At 39.2% G+C, this 20,961-nt stretch overlaps 1 protein-coding gene across 3 annotated transcripts in view; it reads right to left on the bottom strand.

Moving 5' to 3' along the window:
* The window catches only part of znf609b (zinc finger protein 609b), a 62,619-nt gene that overhangs the window by 28,285 nt on the left and 13,373 nt on the right, over positions 1-20,961 (bottom strand). For all 3 annotated transcript variants that reach the window (XM_049718176.2, XM_049718177.2, XM_049718178.2), the window contains exon 2: positions 12,434-13,320. In XM_049718176.2, coding sequence (XP_049574133.1) covers positions 12,434-13,192 — 759 coding nt within the window. In that variant the 5' untranslated portion in view covers positions 13,193-13,320. The remainder of the gene's footprint in view (positions 1-12,433; positions 13,321-20,961) is intronic.

The following is a 20,961-nucleotide window of genomic DNA, read 5'->3' as shown; positions in this document are numbered from 1 at the left end:
ATATCTTTCTTTTTTATATATATATATATTTAACCAGTTTTTACTCATCTTATTTGAAAACGAGTTGTTTTGTAGCTTTTACTGTATATAGTATAAGGTGCTCATACATTTATTTGGGTTGACAGTCATAATGGCCCTCCGAAAGAAGCTATGGCTACAATGCGGCCCGCGAAAAAAATTAGTTTGACACCCCTAAACACATCAAAGTATAATGATATCGTTCATTTAGAATCTAAATGAATGATACCATTATACTTTGATGTGTTTTTTCCCAACATTTGGTTGGACAGCTTCATATCAATCTATGAAGAATGAAGCCTCAACAATGATCACCTTTACTCTTGTGTTGTGCTGTTGCATTGTTGTACTGAAAATGGCTTCATGCTAAAAGCATGAAACATACACTAAGCGTTATAGTCTCAATATCAAAACCACCCAATGCCGGCCAGGTCAATTAACTCCTTTTCACTGCATTGTGTTATTGTGGGATTGCAACCCATGGTAAAATACATCTTTGCCATTCTCACCTATAAAGACTACAAAGTCTACTACATAAAGCATCGAGAACTACTGTCTAACAAGACCTTCCAGCTCAGATAAGTAAAGCGACCCATATTCAAGCAGAATCCATTGCATCATGAATGTTTGACATTGGTCCCAAAGGACGGACGTGTTCTCACTTTAATTTCTATAGCTTGTATAATCCCCTTTCGAAACCCTTTTAAGGGTGAAATAGAAAGGCCCTGCAAGCAAAGAGATGAGTGGAAAGAACGGGAAGGGAATAATCACAAGGGCCTAGCTGTCTATGTGGATTAGAATGGAAAAGAAAATCCTTTCATCTCCAATGTGTTATTCCGGGCTACAAAACATGTATGCAGAGCCATACTGTGCTAAACATCAAATACAAACTTGACAACACACAATCCAATACTATAATGTCGTCAAATTATTTTAGAACAAAAAAGAGTTAAAACTGACAACGTGTAATTACGTTCAAAAACAGCACAGTCACCGGATGTGAGAAGAGCTTCGAAAAAACTTCTCATTTTGAAATAAGCATGGCTACTATTTTTGCCATACAAGCCTTATAATACTCCAAAAATACAACAAGGGGAAAATCTGAATGAGTACAAACTACCAAAGTACTCTAATGTGAGTGAAGCAAAAACACACGTTTTTTTTTTTTTTTTTGTAGTATCACTGATTTGGTGTTAAAATTGACAAACGTACAGTAGTTGAGTTACAAGAGGTAACAGTAGATTTGCCAAAAACGACAACAGTCTGTTGAAATACCCAATCTGATTTAGAGCTGTCACAATCAATTGTTTTGATGGGCGACTAATCACTGATTATTTTTGCAAGTAGTTGACTAATTGGTTATGTGTAAATCACATCTCATCACACCAGCAAGCAGTTGCTCTTATACAACATCCATTAGCTTTCATCTTGAAGTGTTTAAATCGAAGTGTTGTAAACTCTCGAGAATAACACACACTCGAATATTATACGCCGCCCCCGAAGCACAACAATCACACCTGAAAATCTGATTTTACTTCGTGCTCACGTAATAAGTGTTCCCCTTATTTGCTGGTAAACAAGATCATAAACTGAAGGATTAGCTGCATAGCGACTTGATAGCGTGTGATTTCATCTGTTGAGTTTTTTTCTGTGGAAAATGAAGATCTTTTACTTAGCTAATTTGCTATTTTTAGGGTCTGCTGAAAAGTGATTATTTTGTACGTATAAGATTTTGCTCGGCCAGTAATATGTTAATTACAGTTGACAATGTTGGACTGCGTTCATGTCTGGAACCATTATTTTCTCGTTTTGCAAATCTGGAAAATTCAGTGTCGGGGACATTAAATGAACGTGCCTAGTTTCATTTTGTTGTGCCTACCCACCTAGTTTCATAGCAAGCGTCCATTATGGTATCTATTTGTTCTGCTCTCATTCATGTCGACGCACTTTTGTTCATGTTGACTTTAATTCATGTCGACGCAGTGCGTCTCGTTTGTACATTTTTGTTGATTTATAATTGTAGAAGGCAAAAGATGTGCATGCAATAAACGCTTATTCCAAGGAGCCGCACATGTCTGCGTTGTTGTGAAGAGTTACACTGGCTGTCAACACTCGAGCCCACAGTTATGAATAGGTGGTCCTTAGGAGGGGTAGACTTGTCAGTGGATTTCATGTGTGTGGATGAAAATACTTTTTTTTTCCCAAATGTCACTATTGATAGCATATGTTTAGGTGTTGACAACCGTAAACCTCTTGAAAATCAGATGAGAAATGACAAGTTATGACTTGTTATAGGATAGGAGATTAACCTAAGTGATGGAAAGGCCGAAGTATAAACTAAGAAAGGATCTGCTTGTGATCCAAAACATACAAGCTCATCATTTGAGAAGCATTGTGAAACCTCATGCAGTCTTTATTGATGATGTAACTCATGATGGTAGCAACAGAATCAATGGTTCGAATCAATGGCTCTAATCAATGTCTTTAAGATTAAAATTGTTGTATCGATTAATTTGATAATTGTTTAGTTGTCAATTTATACAGATGACACAAGAGGTGGGAATCTTTGTGCCCCTCACGATTGATTCAATTACAATTCGATTACAAAACGATTATTTATGTATCTTTATGTAAAATAATGAACTCTCAAAACACATTTCTATTTTTCTCACTATCACTTGCAATGGCATCCTTAAACAACATTCAATCAATTTAGAGAGCTAAAAAAATGACTATTACACTGACACTGCATTGTACGGTGCCTTCTGCCAGTGTTTACTTTATAAAACGTTCACAGGAATAGAGAAAGATGACATTTCTTGTTATTTAAAGGTGTTTTTGTGACATGGCACCAACATTTCCAAGATTACACACAATATCAAGCTCCTTCATTTGGTTTCCAAAAGATGTCATATTTGGTAACCGCAGCATGTCATCATGCAGGCTTGGTGGGCTGACACAGAAACACATTACAAAAATGGTTCTGAAGTTAAGTACGAAACCCGAATTGTCACTATTATTACACAGAAAAAAACAATGGTGCAATAATTTACGTGGAATTTCCTTGACCAGATAAAATATTTACAAATTAAATGTATTTTATTTAGTTCTGTCTTTAGTTACATCTAACATAACCTAACCATCAAATCTGGTCAGTTTTCTTTCCCTCCAATGGTGCACTAGAACAAAAGACAAAATCGGAGCTGTTAAGTTATTCGCCAACTGTCCATTTGCAGAGACAGATGTCCAGTGTTAAAAGCAGCGAAACAATTACACAAGCCCTATATCACTTGGTTTGAAAAAGGCCATTCTTGACATATAATTACAATACAATTACCTTTGTGGCGTTCTCCCCATTCACTCATTACAGAATCCTGCAATCCTTATCATGCACATGTAAAATGGCAACATGCAATTAGTCTGAAGACTGCAATGTCTGGGCACCACTTTGTGTATGTACTTTTACAGCCATTCTGTTCTGTGAGTAGGACACAAAAATGGCAGACCAACTTAGCTGTTACTTAGCCCTATGCTGTGTGCCTTCAAATGTATTTATTTTTACTCAATCACTTTATTTTTACTTGCTAACTTTAGTATCATTATGACCAGAACAGGCCCCGATCTCACTGAGGGGCGAACAATTAAGTGTTTTTGAAGGCAGTGAATTTTGCGTTCATTTCGGAGTTTGTCGGGGTTCGTTCAAGGTCGTAAAACGTTCGCCGGATGTTTGCCAAACCCTGACGATAACGCAACATTTGCTGTCTTCGAAAACACTCGCAATCGCTCGCAGCTCATCGGTGCTTTAGGCAAATGTTTCTGTGAAAACAATCAGAATTTTACACAAAAATGGATAACATAATGAACATAATGATAACAGAAAAATCACTTAATAGATAGAAGAAATACATTTTGCAAATTTACCCCATGGAGAGCAGAAGTACTCATACGACTGGGCCAACTTCACTCCAGCCATTGCAAATTACGACCCCGTTTGAGCCACCTCTTCCCTCGCTGGTAGAAAATTCCACTTGTGGGGGGGAAAGCCATGTCTGCTCCTCCCCACTGTGTGGGTTTTGTTCTGTTAATCAGACCACATGCCTCAAGGATTCAGGAATCCAAGAGCTCTCTGCCAGCTCCTCTCACAGCCGCAGCAGCCTGTGACATACTATTCAGTGGATAGAGGGTTAAAGAGTCTGTCTATCCATTCATAACACTGGCCAACTATCCTCGGGCAGTTTCTTCCCCCCACCCAAAAGCCCACCGTCTCTACCCCACAGACACCCTCTCCTTCATTTCACCACTCAAAAAGAACATTTTATCTGTCTTCTGGAGAAAAGCCCGAGACAATCCTCAAAGCCAGGATCAGAGACAAACCTGGAATGTATCAAAAGGTCACTCAGATAAAATAAAGCATTCGGCACTCAAAGCATGTCATTAATACTACTCTTTTATCCAACTCTTCTCTTATTTTCAACAACTATTCCACTCCAAAAGATTCAGACTCCTAGTCGTGATAATTTGGGATCCCCTAACCATCCAAAATGAGAAGGCAAAGCAAATACAACAATTTGTTTTGCTTGATTTGCATTCTCTGAACTTCCCTCCCCAGAACACTCACTACTCATGCAGAGAGGGGAGAAATGAGGCACACTGGAAATTTGTAGGCTAACAATGGAAGACAGCTGCTCTTGCTGCACATGTCTTTCAAGAGCTGCATTAGTTGTACAAGCCTTTGCTCCCTTCCCCCCTCAAGGCTCCCCTCTTAAGCAGGCTGATCCAGACACAGCAATACACTTCATGGAAAGCTTAGGAGAGAGGGAGGGGAAAAACAAAGCATAACAGGGGGGGCTTTGTTTGACAGGTCTGTGGTTGCTTTCTGCTCATGTAGACAAACATACATGCAGATATGTAAACACACTTACTGATAAAACAAAGAAAATGCAGTCTCATTGCTGATATCAAAGACAAATTAAGCTGTGCTTACTCTTGAAAATTCTAACTGCTATGACCAAATACTTAATCTTAACTTGGAACAGACAGCACCCTTATCTGCAACAAAACCATTACAAATGTTTAGATGGTGCGCATGAAAATAAAGCCCAAGGCCAAAATATCCAATCACACCGATTAGCAAACCAAAAGACTACTGTATCCCCGGTTAGTTCATTGTCTATGACACATTCAGAAAAGCAGCACTTTTCGCACACAGATTTAATAAAAACTGTAATAAAGTGAGGGTCGTTCATAATATGCAACACGACCTTCCAAACTCTAGCTGGGTACCAATTTCATTACCAGGTGACAATTATTTAAAATGTACATTTTCCGAAATGGATATACAATCTTCACACTCAAAAGACAATTTACGGTGTCAAAGACTCTAAAGATTTGACTTGCTAACCAGAGACTTAAATTGGGACATTTAGGAAAAGATTTCTCATGTAGTGCGGTGAGGTCTTATTTTGCCAGCCAAAGTTGAGGACATGATTTACATTTGCCAGCTGTAGCTGTTTTTTGGCTGACTACATTTGTGCCTGGAAATAAATGTGTGGTAGGACAAACAAGTAAATGAATTCAAAGAGCTTATTTAGTTCCAGATCACCACAGGCTCCACTCGAAATGACTGCACGCATGTGACACAAATGAACAAAACTCATGGTGTGTTGACTCAAAGAAGTCTCAAACCTAAACTCAGCTCAACATTGGCAACAAGCTTAAAACTACAGTAATGCATAATGCTTTCAATAGTAGTTATGAATATGCCTTGTCAAAAATATTAATTGAAGCATAATATTTGGATGCAAAGTAGTTGCATTTTTGATTGAGTTTGACACAAATCAACAACGTCAAGGTGACTACAGCTAGAGTTAAAGACTTAAACGTAAGATTTAGGGTCCAAATGTGGTGCCACTTGATAAGGATTTGTATTACCCTTGGAATTACCCCAAACCGCAGGGTGCCTGGTCTGTTCATTAATCTCGTACAATGACCGTCGTCACTGTGGTAAGGATCCTTGAATGTCAAGATAGATTTTTGAATTCCTAACCGATTCGACAAATTTAAACACGACGCATGGAGAACATTTAAAAAGCTTCTTCCGGTGAGTGAACTGGCAAACAATGTCAGTCCAGGGAGAGGTAAATATAAATAGAAGGATCCGTTCACTTCATCTGACATTAACAGCAACGGTGGCAGTGGCGGCTGAACTCTTTCATTAAAGTGCAGCCATTCCTTCCTCGCCTCCTTTCTCAAAGTAGCACTGGCAATGTAATTTTCCATGAGAGCTGCTCCATTTATCAAGGCCAGTGCCAGATCAAGGCAGCTGAGGAATGCCTCGCGCCTCTACAAATGTATAATGAGAGGTGGGAGAGTGAGATACACTCAGATGTGGATAATGCTTGTGTGAAGAAACTAGAGAAGATTTATTCAGCATCTGCTCTCCAATGCTTTGGGGAGTTTTAACTTCATACACTATCAATGAAGCTACACTGTCACACCCAATCCACTGAGAAAAGGATTGCTGGCCACATGCATACTAATCATTCTTATTACTATTAATGGCGAGACAGGACAGCTAGCCACTACAAATTAATATAGGCAAAGTGCACCAACCCATTTCATCTTCAAATCCTTTTCCCTTGATTATTTCTTTTACAGTTTATTTAAGGGAGGATAAGCGGTTCGGAAGATGAATGAATGAAAAGCAATCAGCATGCTTTTAGAAAATTATTAAGACTGCAATTTAAAAATACAATTTCCTAAACTGTATCATTCTGAAATGGTTTGAAATTGTCCATCATATGACCATGGGTAGGGAACTCCAGTCCTTGAAGGCCACTGTCCTGCATGTTTTGAGTCAGGTGTGTTGCAACAGGGAGACATGGAAAACATGCAGGCCCTCGAGGCCGACTCATGATTTAGAGATCTAGACTATCACAAACATTTTGAACAAACTCCTGTCGGACAAATACATGATGGAGGTCAGAATTTTTCATCAGTGCTACCAGGGGGCTACGTAGGACCACATACTTCCTAACCAGATGCATGACAAAAATAGCCATTTTAAATACGTGTTGTTAACGAATTTTATTTTTTGTAATATATTACCTGGGGCGGCCCAGTGAAGCACTGGTTAGCACGTCCGCCTCACAAATTGCCCCTAGGTGCGAGTGCAAATGGTTGCTGTGCGAATGCTGGTTCGTCTCTGTGTGCCCTGCGATCGGCTGGCAATCGGTCCAGGGTGTCCCCCGCCTACTGCCTGATGACTGCTGGGGTTGGCTCCAGCACGCCCGCAACCCCCGTAGGAACAAGAAAATGGATGGATGGATGGATGGATGGATGGATGGATGGATGGATGGATGGATGGATGGATGGATGGATGGATGGATGGATGGATGGATGGATGGATGGATGGATGGATGGATGGATGGATGGATGGATGGATGGATGGATGGATGGATGGATGGATGGATGGATGGATGGATGGATGGATGGATGGATGGATGGATGGATGGATGGATGGATGGATGGTAATACATTTCTCATTACTTAGTGCATGTGCAAAAGATTCATGACTCAACAACAAAGGTGTTGAAGCAAATAGCAAAATAACTACGTTCTGTGATATTTCCATAATGCTACCATTCAAGGACAGCGCAAAACTGCTGATCAGCAAACCAACAATAAATGTAAAATTGTACATCGTAAAAGCAACTTCGACGATATTATTGACGTCGGGCGCGAAACATATCTAGGCGGAGCTTCAAAGGGGATCGAGTCTTTTCTATATAATGCCCTATAATAAATTCTATTGTATTGTTTATCACTCACCCCTACGTAAAGCTATGCCAGATTTCAAATTTAGTCAATTTGTGAGTAGACTGAGATTAGATCCTCAATATTTACTTTTGACAAACATAATGAGAATTGCTAAGGTTGCACCATTAAGTTACATATCCTTTACTACTACCTACCATTCAGCAAAGATAATATAAATTCATATATTCTAAGTGTTGTGGATGAGCTTGGTGACCTGACCAAGAAAATTAACACAGGTTGCCATGAAGACGTTAATGGCATGTGTCAAGGCTGCCATATACTAAGAAAGCCGAGGCTAGGACATCCACTAAGCATGGAGCAGAGACAGCCTCCATTTCACAAGGACATTGGATTATGAAAATGCGGATGGCCAATGCAGTTGTCATTTGGTTGGCAATGCTGTTTAACTGGTGACCTTAAAAAATATATAATCTAACATAACATGTGGTGTGACGATGTATACATATATATATATGTAATGGCAAAATTCAATTTTTTGCTGCAAAGTGAAAATGGCTGGCAAACAGGACTGCTTATGAGGGGGTTGGATCGATGCACTGTTAAAGCATATCTCCAAAGTAGTCAAAAAGCAAATAACATCTCATCAACAAACCTGTTGCTATTTTATATTGAGCAGCAGGATTCGGATTGTCACCTTCTGGTTCCAAAGCTGAAGTCCTTACAGATGAGCTATTGTCGTCTCAACAATATTCACACTTATTAATAACGAACGAGCTGATAAAGACTACAGAATTCAACATTGCATGGGTCAAGTGTCAATTCAATTGTTTCACTCCCAAATGGCACAAATCAGATATGCTTCATGGCAGCAAAAAGAGAAAAGGTCACACGGAATTCTGTAGTATATGTATCAGATCGGAATCAGGCCCTATCCAAAAGTGGGGAAATATCACTTTTAACACTGCACTGTATGATGCCAACTAGGATTTTTTTGTAAAATGATGTAAAACATGGTCATTAACATAAACACAAATGCATGTTTTAATGTGAACAGAATTGTGTGTGACTATGTTTACATGCAGTCAATAACGCTTTCAAAACCAGTATATTCCATATAAAGAACTGCAATTATCCAAATATCTTCATATTCTAGTTTTTAAAAAACCTGAATAAGGCTACATTTATATGATCTGAGCCAAAGAGACAAAAGTGGCACCTCCTTAAACCAGGATCAAGAGTTTTCGGGCTGTATGTTATGTTATGTTACAAATACAGGCAAAATTAGCAGTACCTACACAAACTAGTTTGACTACATTTCTTAGTATCGTCACTACAACACCAAATAGCTTTGCGGTAGTTAAACTACACGTTGTTTTCCCTGGCAGTTGTTAGGAAGATTAAAGATTAGAGTTAAGATTAGATTCACAGACCTTTACGTTACATACATTTCCTTTCTGTCAGTGAAATGTGCATAGAAGAGTGAGACAATGCCAGAGGTCTCTGTCCATCTCTTTAATATAATTCCCATGGGTGACTGAATTTTCACAGTCCACTTTTACATCCAAGACTTCCATGAAAAGGACGTGTAAAGCTAGACTGTTAACACCTGAAGCTCAATTTTACACGCTTCGATTCTGCACAAATTTCTGTCTAATGCGGGTTGTTCATGGACCCCAATTTTTTCGTCATTAATACATTTTCTAGTAGTATTTTAAATGGACGATATAAGAACCGTACAAAGCTAAATAACTACCACGTAAACCTTGTCACTAGTGATTTGATGAATTTCTGTGACCAATTTAAAGGCGTTAGATCATAAGAAGTCAGGCTGTTTGATCTTTATGACTGCTTCATTACAGCGTTAGGGATAGCTAGGATCGTTTCTGATTCAGAAAGGGGGAAGTTCTCGGAAGATCCTCATTCACACAGTCACTCACTAGTCAAAGAATGTGGCCGGACACAGGAGTAGAATAAGTGGCTGCTTTATTCTCTCTTACATCCAATTCATATAGCATCAAGATGACTCACTTAATCCACCTAATATTGTCATCTGCAAATCGCTTCTCTTGAAATGACGTGAAATGTCAACAGACTTTGATGTGTGTGTGGAGCATTCAAGGTGATGGACGGCAAACACACCCCTTCGGCTGCCCAACATGCCTCATGCCTGACATGTTCCCTGTTTGGCATGCACAAACATGGTCCATAAAGCTGATTCTGATAAATTAGCGTAACAAAAGGACCCCTTCGGCTGCCTAAAAACACGCCTTTCAAAAAAACAAAAAAAAAAAAAACCCAAGACTTTCCTCGTGAGTCATCACATTATCGTGGTGGAGGGGTTTGCGTGCCTCTATGATCCTAGGAGCCATGTTGTCTGGGGCTTCATGCCCCTGGTAGGGTCACCCTAAGAGATAGGGTGAGAAGTCATCCGGGAGAGACTCAGAGTGGAACCGCTGCTCCTCCACGTTGAGAAGAGCCAGATGAGGTGGCTCGGGCATCTCATCAGGATGCATCCAGGGCACCTCCCTGGGGAGGTGTTCCAGGCATGCCCCACCGGTAGGAGACGCCGTGGACGACCCAGGACGCGCTGGAGAGACTATGTCTCTCAGCTGGCCTGGGAATGCCTTAGGATCCCCCCGGATGAGCTGGATGAAGTGGCTGGGGATAAGGAAGCCTGGGAGTCCCTCTTAAAGCTGCTGCTCCCGCGAACCAACCCCGGATAAGCGGAAGAAGATGGATGGATGGACCAAGACTTTCTATAGAACGTGCTTTCGGGGATTCCCAAATTCTAGACCCCAAAGTCCGCGTAAAATCGAGATTTAGCTGTATTGAGTTCACTGTTTCTAAATTGAGACTTTTTTTAGTTACCTGTATTTATGTGTAATTGGCTATTTGCATCTGTTGGTTGGTTTAAGCATTTGGTTGTAAACGGTCATTTTGGATGTATGTGTATTAGGCCTACTTGAAATACTGTAAATACACAGGAAACCCAAGCAAAGATGTTCCTGAAATGTCATTGGACAACAAAAAATAAGTTGTCCTGGATTTAAGTAATCAAATGGGCTTCCTAACACCCCCCTCCCCCCTACAAGACCAGCAGGAAAATGATGAAGGCGTGCTTTGCACAAACTCCCTCCCCCACACACTGCTCCAACAAGCATAGCGGGGGCTTGTGGGATTAAGAATGGAACACGATGACAGACAAAAACCGTCCTCAGCACCGCCCTGTTCTTCTGTCTTTTAAATTGTGAGAGCATGAAAAGGGTGCTGGGAGGCATACAATAGACACAGTGATAGATCAGCCCTATGAGTGAACAAGATAAGTATGACTGAATAACTTACACAGATCATTACATTGTTCTAACGTGACAGTGTTCAAATGTCATCCAGAAAGTAAACAAGATGTTATAGGTTACCTTCCTGCACCATGTCGCTCTCTCTTGAGTTTTAAAGGTAGATAGCTGCTACATTGCATTAATGAGAATATATATTCAACTACAAAACAACGATATCACCACCCTCCTAAAATAACACTTTCTTTACAAAACACAAAAAAACAGAACCAAATACTGATGACGTGAATTATTAATTTAGTTTGAGGGTACAATTGAATGATCTGTTTAATTAAGGAGGTAGCCATTTTGAAGCAGCACCAAGAAGAGATTTTTTTTTGACACAATATGACTTTGGCCATTATTTTGAGATGGTGGCTATATTGATTCTGTGGAAAAAAAAGAGACTGCCCAGAAGCAGCGTTTTGAGGACAATTTTCTGGAGATGATAGAAAACGGGAGGATTTGTACTGCATGATGGCATCATCGTGCCAGACAGCCACAAATTGGAACGGGCCCCACAAGTACAATTTCAAGAACCCCACAATCCCAGGTCCTGAAATATACTTGGACAATAATAAACTCAGCCAGTTCGAAAGACAATTTTCACAGATGTTAGGTCAACAAAAAGCAATTGTGTGTGAGCCATTTTTGTCCTTTTGTGTTAGTTTTGCATTGTTGTAATTAACCCCCATGTCACTACAGGGAGTCTTGTGCATTACCATGCATTGCACAGGGAAGTTATAAAACCCGCGGTGAATTCGAACACCGACAGGGTTGACAGGAAGCCAGCGGTTTTCGACTGTGTCAATGCCTCGTAGCTGTTTGTTTTTACGGTTGTTATTTTGGTTACTTTTATGTGATGAGATATTTGCCGTGTTCTTTCATTTGAAAAATAAATCTCCACGTATTTCCTTTACCTACACCAACCCAACTCTCCATCTGCTTACTACGTCAAGGGCCAAGGCACACGTCCTAACTCCGTTCATCAACCCTGGGAAGCGACTATAATGGGTTTAGTCACTTCGTGTGCTGTTATTGCCTTTCAAACCCATTCAATTCATAATGCTGATGTCTTCATCCAACCCATTCAGGGATGACTTAAAATGTCTTTTTTTTTGTAGTATATCAAAAGGAAACCTATTTTTAAAGAAAATCTTGTAACGCCAAAGAAATTCAGCAAATCACAAATAATAAAATAAAAACGTAAAGTCAATTCAAATCAATCAGTCTGCACTAATAAACTATAATATAGTATGCATTATAGTGTCTGTAAAGTAAAAAAAAAAAAAAAAAGGACATACCTTTTCATTTTTCACCTTCTTCAAGGCCTTGCATTCAGCATTACCGTTTTCAATCTCCTCTGGCTCAGTTTTTGTGGTTAATGCTGGTAATATCCCAACAGGTTCAAGAGCAATATTCCCAATTTGATTGGCTTCTACTAAGTCCGTTGATTGTGTGCCCTCGAAGGGTGCATTACGACAGTTCCCCAGAGCAACTTGAACTTGAGACACTACCTCCTTCTCCACGGCAGCAATTGCAACAACTGCAGCTCCCTCTGTTTTGTCCTTTTTACTTTTGCCCGGAGCCCCTTCTTTGTCCTTCTTCCCACTCAGAACACCTCTGGAGGTTTTGCCCCCTTTTTCAATGTTCTTCCCAGAGGTCGAATTGCTGCCTGCGACCACTGCACTTGTTGCCGTGCCAGTTGGCTCGCCTTGAGTCCGTCCTGGAGTTTCCTTTTTTGCCCCATCTCCAGTTGAAGCTTTGCTATTATTGTCCTTGGAGTTTTTACTGCGCTTGTATTTGGATTTGCTTTCCTTGCCTTGAGAGCCAGACACTGGGCTCACAAATCTGATGTTGTCAGGCAACGCTGCTACTGCACTGGGTGGCGCTGCCATGCCGTCCTTGGTGTTAGACATCTCAAGTTTGTCCTTCTCTAAGTCAGCGTCAAGGTCAATAATCAGATTTCCAACACCAATATCCCATTCATCCCCGCTGTCATAAGTGTCCACCGCATTAGAGTCCACACCTTTCCCGCCTGCAGTGCCACCACTTAGGGACATTTTAGTGCCAACGGCCCAGGATTGCTTCAGTGAGGTCCAACGCTATCTCGGACGGTTGGGACTCAGGGGCAGGGGTTAAATAATCTTCACGGTCTAATCGTTCCAGTTCCATTTGGCCACATTTTGTTCTGAAAAGAAAACACAATTCAATATAGTCAATCATATGTAAGAATGCAGACATCAATAATCCAGCAAATAGCATTTCATTAGTTACAAAGGAAAATGTTTTCCCATAAGCCAGTCATTCGGAGATGATCACTGTGCAAATCCCTGTGATACTACCCACTGGTGTTACAGAAACCCTTTCTTCATAATCACTTCCCCCAGTTACCATGACAACTGTGGGAAATGTAGCCTAAATCCTGCTTTGACAGCCAATGTGGCCCCACTGTTCTGAATGACTGGCTGTATTTTCACAAGGCATTGCTGTTAGTGTCACTATGATACAGTCGTGTTTTTTCAAATCAAGATGACACTGGTAATCTTGCATGATCGGGTTTTAAAACAAACAAGTAAATAATTAAAGTGGTTTATGTCAAAGAGAATTGTTGTACAAACATGGACTTAAGGTTAAAATATTTCAGATCAAATAAAAAAAAGATACATCCTGGTATGTTTCAATAGTTAATGTGTTCTGTTACAGCTATTGAATTAAAATGCATCCCATCAGTTGGTGTCACTGAGATTTCATGAATCCATTTTTGGATGAAAACCTTCATAAGGTGTCAATAAATATGTGTCCGCGCTAAGAAATGTTGTGGCTTGAAAATTAATTTTCAAGAGTGGTATGAAATGGTGTTTGCCTCTATCTCAGTTTTCGTTGTATATTTAGAACTTAAATATTTCACAACATCAAGCCAATTTTAATACTTTTCATCTACCCATGACATTCATTTGGGCGTGATCCAAGGCAGAAACCTCACTCATCTTATATTTGCCAGGAAACATGAAGGAATATTCTCTGGGCTGATGAGACAAAAGCTGATTTTTTTTGTAACGTGTGCAAACTTTGTGACACAAATATGAAAAGGTATTTGATGAAATTCAAACATTGTGGTGGCAGCGTGATGGTGTAAGGTTGCTTTACTCATTCAAGATCTGCACAACTTGCCGTGAATAATATAAAAATATAAAACTGCTGTCTAATTCTGCAAGTGAACATCCAACCATCAAGTCACATTTGCTAGCAACCATTTCAAAAACATTTCTTAAGGAAAAGCTGCTTTTACCCTGCTAGTATTTTTCAAAGGGCTCCAGTTCTTAGAGCATTTACTATGTTGTAAACTTCCTTCGGTTTCTGACATGGCTGGCTGAGCAGCATAACTGCAAAATAAATCAAATTACACTTAAGATGAGGAAGAAAATAAGTGGGTGTGCACACTAGCAGCAAAACCAAACTCATGCATTGGATTTAGTGAGAAATGCTTGTCAAGTGCTTATTACGTGTGTGTGTGTGTGTGCGTGTGTGTGTGTGTGTGTGTATATATCAGTGGGGTGCAGTCAGGGCCTTCAAAGCCTTTTTCTGTAGGTATAAACACTATTGGCAGCACATACCTACAATCTACAATTTAAATAATTGTTTGTTTCATTCAACAATAAATTCAATTTTAAATGACCAGAAAACACAGAGTCATTAAAATCCCAGCAACTGACATTTAAATAAAAACAAGTTTTTTATAATTTCCTATCGTCACGTGCACCCTTTGTTGATTGGTTCATTTCGCTCTGTTTCTCAGGTTTACATTGCCTTCGAAATGTTCGAAATGACTTACCTCAAATAGAATCTCACGTTATATCATGGCTAACGCTTGAATCTAGGTCAGTAATTGCACAGGTTGGTGTTGCAAAATAGTGATAAATATTTGCTGCGGCTATCTATCTATCTACTGAACAGTCAGAGTTATGGACTTGTCTGGGTGACTGCCTTGCACAATTATCTCCAGTGCAGTTTGACAATACGTTGGTGACTGTGGTATGTGACAGCATAGTTTAGTACACACACCCATGGTGGTAATCCAGGACTGGGTAACACTAATTTTAGAAGGTACTCTATGTTCAGTTTGCATTAAAAATACAACTACAATATGTTTGCCAATAAACACTTGTCTTTGGCATACTAGTGAAAGCGGTCATTTGTCAGCATACTATACTAAACGGCAATCAATTCTAAAAGTATTCAATCGTGACAGCTCTAGTTCTGAGCAAAGGAATGTTTTTTTTTATTTTATTGCAGATTTTTACTCTATGTACAGCACTTTGTGTGCAGCAACGGCTGTTTTAAAGTTGTTTAGAAATAAAGTTGAGTTATGAAAGGAATCTATCTTCTGTCTCTGTTGCAACTATTTCTGATGTGTAAAAAGGGCTCCAGATCATTCATATCAAATCTGGTTGTGATAAAGACAAAAATTGTTGGATCATTTGATTTCTTTGCGCGTTTCTTTCTATAGATGACTCTAAAGAGGAACAGCAGTCAATAGCATGTTTTGGGGGGTGTTGCAATGCAGCTGTCTCTGTTTGACTATGAAAACAGTTGTGGGGTCTAATTTGTCCAACACCCCCACAAAGGAGAGGTTGTAACTCTATCAGCAGTTGACCTACTGTACTGCCCTCAGCTGGAACTGCCATGCAAGCTGTTTTTGAAAAAGCCCCCACTGAGGGAAATGTCCCAGTGAGATTCTCATTGAGCAAAAGGCATCCAGGTTGCGCAACACCCACAGTGCTTGCCCTTTTTCACAGATCCAGTTTCACCAAGTTAGCTATGACAAGGGACCACATGAGGTGAAATCTGCTTTGAACTTTAACACTCATTTACCAAGCAAAATGGGCTCTTCTCATAACTTTTGTGGTTAAAGTACAAAAGATGATTCGTAGACTATTTCCATTTATTTGATAAAGCATCAGTGGGAGAGATGTGTGCGGAAAATAGAAAGTGCACATTATCCGAGTTTAACACTCCTATTAATCTAGGTAGAATTAAATTTCCAATTGCATTTATTTTGGACACTATGTGCAGAGCATTTATATTGGAATTTACTTGCTCCCCTGGGAAAGTTCAGTTATTTCAACTCTTTCCACAATTTGTCATTTAGAAAATGTTAAAGACCATTCTAGTTAAAGACCCAACTATTCCCTCACTGTTGGGTGGAATTCAGAGAACAAAATCAATGCATGGATTAGTGGTGACATTAAACAAGACCATTTGAGAACTATTTTTCTCTGCAGGTATTCAAACGGTGCTATCAGAAAGACAAGACACTGTTCTTCACCAGAATCATCAGTGATGTTCTTCCTGAGGCTCAGCGCAAATCTTGTTTTGATTTCTAATGCAATTTTTACAATAAGCTGGACATTTAGGTATGGTACAAAATGTTTTGTAGTGTAATAATGAAAAGACACATACACAACAAATGTATCTAATCTTAACAACTAGAAAATATTTAAACGTGATTAATAAAATGATTGTATTGTCAGTTAATCGCACATTTTATTTATTAAAAAAAAATCCTGATTTTTTTTTCTGTGCTATATTATTTTAGAACATTTTGATACCCTTAACGTGAAGAAGAGGATGGATTTTCTTATGCAAACACATTTGTTCATGAAATTGGATTCAATTCATAAAAAGTCGCACTAATTGCCTTGATACAAAAGGTCCTTGTCGCCAAAAACAATATGGCCATAACAGGACATTGATGCAAGCCAAAACTTTTAAAGCATGAAATTCGCCCTCGTTCACCCAGTGCGAAATCCTGGTAAACCATCTCCAACGCTTGGGAAGTCTCGGTGCACTGCCTTAGAGCTTGGGGTAAAATTAGGCTTAGAAAAAGATCCGTCCCAGGGGGTAGCGGATGTCACATTGCTGTGGTCACCCCGAAAAAATCTTGGTTGGCCACTATTGATGGCCGGCTGAGCTGAGCAGAGGTGGGTGGCGGTGAAATGAGCCTGAAATTCCCCCATCACGGCAACTGGCCATTATCATGGAGCCTGGCAAGCCACACCGTCTCAGAGAGTTGGTCGAGAGAGCACGCCATTCATCACGGCTGGGCCTTGGTTCAAAGCAAATCGTCCAATAAAATTAGCTGATTTACTGTAATATATTTCCGTCTGATTAGTTGTTTATTACACTAAAAGATTTGTTTCAAAATATACTTTACACATTCGATGATAATAGCTGAAAATGTACCATTTCAAGTTAATTTCAGGTTAATTTGATAATCAATTAGTTGTTTATTACGCTAAAAGATTTGTTTCGAAATATAATTTACACGTTTGACGATAATAGCTGAAAATGTACCATTTCAAGTTCCCAGATTTTTTTTGTGGCATGACTAAAATGGCACCCAGATGCAATTGAAAATCCATCCACTCAACCCCAAATTAAAATGGGCTCAGTGTCCATCAAGTCTAATTGAGCAGAGAGCAAAGCCCCCACGACAACTCTGAGTTATATTCCAACCACAGAAGGATTTAAGCAGATCGAACGGTGTCGGTATATAGACGTACGAATGAATTTGATTGACAGATGAAAGTTTAACATGAAATGTTTTCAGCTCATTTAGCCGTCATGCCCACATGTTTGAGAGCTGAAAACACAACACTTGAATTTTCATAATTTTTAAGGCTGATTTAATTTTATATTCATTCAAATTCAGCGAGACTATTTTAAGCGCTGCTCTCCGCACTGAGAGATTTTTAAGAAATTTACATTTTCACTTTACAGGGAATATGAAGCCAGATTTTTTTTTTTTTTAAAGCAAAACAACTCAAGGGCAATTGATGGTGAGAAGTGAAAATGAGAAACAATTAAAACAAGCGATTAACGTAAATGTACATTGAGAGATCTAACTTGAATGTTCAAGTAGTACATTTCTTCAGTTAATATTGAACATTTAATCTTTTAGGCTGTATAACAGTTTTAGAGCTCCACAAAGCGCTATCTTGATATGCGGATAATGGATGGAGGCCATTGTGCTTATGGGCCCAAATGTGAACGGCATGTCAGAGTACAATGTTACTGTTTAAAGTGGAAATGGAAACTAGTTTCACTCGTCGAGCAAAATCATGGAGTCCAGCCAGGCTCCTCGCAGCTGGTATCAAAGTAAGTAAATAACTTCACGTAGCTTTGGTGGAGCGTTCACTACTTACAATCTAAGCAAAAGGGCAAATGTTGATGAAGTGATATATTGCAGATCTTCCACAATAACACCAAGACAAGATGGCTGGTGTGGAGAACAATTGGGATTTTCGTGTGGTTTTAAACATAGGGTTGGCTAAAGAAAAGCACGAGACAGACAAGTGCGTGGTAACTTAATATGCCGTCAGCTCAAATGCTGAGGTCAGAAGCCAAGTTATACAGCAACAGTCCTGGGAAAGTAATAATTCACAGCACTCATATAATCAGCATTTAAATAACACATTTGAAAATGGACATCTATTTATAATCAGAAATGTTATTATTTTAAAATACTAACCAGGGGGCAGGGCTAGGGTCACCACTTTTAGATATCTCCCGTGGTGTACTTCAAGGATCAATATTAGCACCAAAATTATTTATATTACATAAAGAATGTAGGCAATGCTTCTAATATTTTATCTTTGCCTGCCGTTATGGTTCTGTTGCAGCTATTTTTGATCTGTGCAAAACGGGCTACAGACCATTCACATAAAATCTGGGTGTGATAAAGATAAAACTGTTGGGTTATTTTAATTCTGTGCCTGTTTCTTTTCATCGACGACTTTCCAGTGGAACAGCAGTCAATAGCATGTTGTCACACTACACGGGCTACAATGCTCCAAGACAACACAAAATGTCATACGAGACACTAGTTTTGTCTGCGATACGTCAGTCGCGGTTCAAAGTTGGGCTACATTTCGTGTCGTATAATACGAAACGGGATGTTCATGAGCAACAGCTTCAACACAATGACTTTGGTTGTGCTGCATCGACAACAACAAAACATGCCTGACATGCAGTGAAAGGAACTAACCCATTCTAGAAAATGAAAAGCGTACATGCTATAAATAACATGTCACAGTTAAGCAAACAAAAATCGCAGGCTGTTGTGCTGCATGGAGATTCTTATCAAGCAGCAAAGACTGAGCAAGAACACAGCTTTGAAACATTCAAAATCGTTGGTATTCCCCTTGGAATCTGAGAGATTTGATTTGTTGCTTTGTCAGCATCAGAGCCTCTGTGAGACATCAGCTGGTAAATAATACTCTACTGCACTGTTTCATTATTCACTTTTACTGACAGATTACTTTTACCTTGATTTAGCTATGAAAACAATTCCGCATGGTAGCAAATTAATCACTGAAATGGTCTTTTAGCACAACAGACCAATAGCGTGGTGAGGATAATGAATACCTTTCGATGTAGACACATTTGTAGACGTGAGTAAACAGACTACAGATATAATCTAACTCTGTTACAACATAAAAAGAACTCCGTCAATATGTGTCCGTTGACATGCAAACATTACACTCTGAGTGAGCACTGTAAAAAATCATTTTGCTTTTTCATACTTTTATACCACATGCAACCACTAAAAGAGTGCCAAAACCACACTTTGAAACTAAAGTTGGCTGGGCTGCAGCGAAATCAGAAATAACATTCTTACTGCAAGCCAGAGCACTTAGACTGTCAAATACTATTAATGATCGCCCAATTTAAGTTTCATACTGACACAAATAAAATAACCTTCATAATGTCAAACAAGTTGCTCATCTTTCTTTGGACATAGTGCAAAGCAATGCGATTCTTGGGGAGTGAGCCATTAAGCTGCCAATTACAACTAGAGTGGAAAGCTGATGCGGGTGACAAAGTGCAGTCGAAGCAAAATGATCACAGACCATTAGAGAGGAAAGTCAGTTGAAAATACTAGAAGAACCAAAAACCCAATGCAAGCCTACAACATTTAAAGCTAATTATTTAACATAAAAAATGTGGTAAACATAAGTGCGAGATATTGACCTTGAAAAGTCACCACCAGCAAACACTAAACAACATAAAGAGTATGAGGGGATTCTTCCAAGTGTAAAAGAATTCATCAATTGGTTTCCTTCTTATATAATCAGTTTCTTTCTCAAATCACATTCTGCATACAAGTACAGTATTTTCAACCAACTTTACCACACCACACGTATGACTCAAAATATAGCCACTTAGAGCAGTGTTTCTCAACCTTTGTTGAGCCAAGGCACCTATTTCACACTGGAGAAAAATTCACAGCACGCGACTAAGCAAAAAGAAATTAAAAGAAGGAGGACATAAAGGTCAATTATGCATCTCTTGTTATCTACTGGAATTTATTATTTTGCCTGTTACTGTTTTGATTGGCATAGATCAATTAAACCAACAAATTAACATTTTTAACCCATTTTTTTTTAAACAAATCAACTTTGGATAATGCAGATAAATTTACGAGGAAGTGAATTTCTTAAGGTTGGCAGCTTTGTGATTGTGATGCGGTTGAATATTTTGTTGCAACCCAAAAAAAACGTTGTGCGCACCAGTGCAACCTGTGCAAAAAGTCAGTCAAGAGCACTGCAATGGTACAAACTAATACATTTTGCCAGTTTTTTTTTGTTTTGCTTCCAAGAATGTTGCTGATTTGCAGAATAAAGACTTATCATTTCCTCTTCCTTTGACCCGTCTATGCACGCTGATTCACCAAAAGATTTCATCTCTTCCTTCTGATTAACAGCCAGTCAACAGACTGGTTTGCTTTTTTGTGCGGGTCTGTCGGGATTAATAATGTAAAATTGCA

Source organism: Syngnathus scovelli, chromosome 4, assembly GCF_024217435.2.
Source record: "Syngnathus scovelli strain Florida chromosome 4, RoL_Ssco_1.2, whole genome shotgun sequence".
Taxonomy (NCBI): Eukaryota; Metazoa; Chordata; class Actinopteri; order Syngnathiformes; family Syngnathidae; genus Syngnathus; species Syngnathus scovelli.
This window is presented reverse-complemented; position numbering and strand designations above follow the sequence as displayed.